The sequence below is a fragment of the Otolemur garnettii genome, unplaced genomic scaffold (genome assembly GCF_000181295.1).
Source record: "Otolemur garnettii isolate 467f Iridium unplaced genomic scaffold, OtoGar3 scaffold00126, whole genome shotgun sequence".
Lineage (NCBI taxonomy): Eukaryota > Metazoa > Chordata > Mammalia > Primates > Galagidae > Otolemur > Otolemur garnettii.
The window spans coordinates 3645005-3647308 of NW_003852521.1; the positions used below are offsets into that span (position 1 = coordinate 3645005).

Below are 2304 nucleotides of genomic sequence, written 5' to 3' on the forward strand. Positions count from 1 at the left end.
TTCCCAGATTCAGAATAGATGTCTCTATGATCATTTTTTAACACAGGTGGCATCATAGAATCAACTGGGGGGCTTTTAAAAATATGTGTGTCGGGTGGTGCCTGTGGCTCAAAGGAGTAGGGTACCGGCCCCATATACCAGAGGTGGTGGGTTCATACCCAGACCTGGCCAAAAAAAAAAAAAAAAAACAACTGCAAAGAAAAAAAAATACATATGTCTAGGGCTGCACTGCCAAAGGCACTGGATTTTTGGCAGTTTGGTTTGTATAAGGCCCAGACATCAGTATTTTAAAAATTCTCCAGGGTAGTCTAATGTCAGTCAAGGTGCAAATTACCACTTCATACAATATAGACAGAGGGAAATACAGAGAGATAGGTCTCTGTATATATCCTATATTTGAGTCATTTATAATTTCTCATTTTAGCAGGTTCTCAGTTTCTTTACCTCCTCTTTCCATTCAGAATTGAGTTCAAGTATTTCATTGCAGCTATTTTTTTTCTAAGACGAGTATAGTTATCAGTGAAGATTGCATCTGAGTGACGTTTCATTAGGACAGGGTCTTCTGAGATGTTACTGCTAAGAGAAGTAAAAGAAAAGAAATCAAAGAGTTTTAAAAAGAAAAGAGAAACATACAAATGTTCCAAATTTCTAGGAGTCAGATGAAAAGCAATGCCATCACCCAAGTCATTTCTATCACACACACACACACACAAACCTAAAAGAAAAATAACAACTAAACCCAACCCAAGGATAGTGGAGCAAGGAATAATCTAACATACTTTAGCATGACCTGGGAATGCCTTAACATATTCTGTATTGAGCATATAATTAAGAAAAACAAGGAACTGGAGAATATTTGAAGTCTATTCTGCCATTGAAAGGCATCTTCTTTTAACATAAATGCTTCTTTAGAAGCTTAGATACCCTGAGCTGTGTCATGTAAATTTTCAGCTATGGGTCACTTAAAGAAAGAACCCCCCAGAACTTGTTTTGAGCAGAAAGTAAAAAGCATGTACTGTGGTTCGTCTTAATTTTTTTTTTTTTTAAACAGAGTCTAATTATATTTCTCTGGGTAGAGTGCCCTGGCATCATAGCTAACATCAACCTCAAACTCTTACCTTGAGTAATCCTCTTGCCTCAGCCTCCTGAGTGGCTGGGATAACAGGCAACTGCCACAAAGCCTGGCTAGTTTTTTTTTTAGTTGAAATGGAGTCTCACTCTTTCTCAGGCTGTTCTCAAACTCTTTAGCTCAAGCAATCCAGCCACCTTTGCCTCCCAGAGTGCTAGGATTACAGGTATGAGCAACTGCGCCCAGCCTGACCTTAACATTTACTTTCATTTTTGCTATTTCTTCTAGAGTCAATGAGTATAACATCAAAAGACGTATTTTCTTAGTCTATGGACTGAAATATTTTATTCAAGAATATATTTTATTTAACCAATATGAACATTAGCAAAGAGTTATCAATTTTAAACAATGTAAATAACTTGTTGAGAGTGAAAACGTAATTTGTGGATTGAGTAATTATAACACTTTTGATACAAATAAAACACTGTCTTTACCTAACTCGTTTTCCAATAAGAGACTCCAGATACTTTTTGGCAGAAATTTGACCCAGGAGTCTGCTATAGTCACTGGTGAAAACTCCATCAGCATGTCTGGCATTTCTAAAACAAAGATAAAAAGATAGCAACTATTTCATAAATCATTTTCTAGAACACTATTTTGAATTATTAAATAGCAGAGAAATTTATCATGAAAGTCTCTCACTAACTCTCAAGTCTAAGAGGAGGATTCCTCACACTCTAAATAGTTACTTTCTATTGACTTGTATCAAGATACATTCTATAATTCTAGCACAAGACTGAAAAATTAACATGAACTTTTCTAGAGGTATAGTTCAATATTACTTTCTGGTAGAATCTTTAAAAACCAATTATTTTCTACATGTATTAGTGTGAAAAATATATATTAATTAGTTTCTGTTTATTTCTGCTGCACTGAATAAAGACATATGCAATGAGAAAATATTCTATTTGGGCAAGTTCAGAAACTTGTGAAACCTTTTGCTATTTCTTATGCCAAAATATTTGGAAACAAAAGCTCTTAAGATAGAGAGGGTCTCATGGCATTTCAAGCAATCTCTTCATCCAAATTAGGACCCTTTTATCCTTTGTCTTTACCATAGAGCTGCTCCATTTGTACTGTGCGGCTGCTGTAGGCAAACAGTTCTACGGATGAACAACCTTAACTGTTAGGCATTTTTTCTTCACGTAGAAACTCTTTCATTAGCACCATCATCA

At 35.4% G+C, this 2304-nt stretch overlaps 1 protein-coding gene across 1 annotated transcript in view; it reads right to left on the reverse strand.

Moving 5' to 3' along the window:
- Positions 1–440: 440 nt before the first annotated feature.
- The window catches only part of VIP (vasoactive intestinal peptide), a 4350-nt gene continuing 2486 nt past the window's right edge, over positions 441–2304 (reverse strand). The window contains exons 3-4 of the mRNA XM_003797881.2: positions 1564–1668; positions 441–576 (exon numbers count right to left, since the gene is read on the reverse strand). Coding sequence (XP_003797929.1) covers positions 441–576; positions 1564–1668 — 241 coding nt within the window. The remainder of the gene's footprint in view (positions 577–1563; positions 1669–2304) is intronic.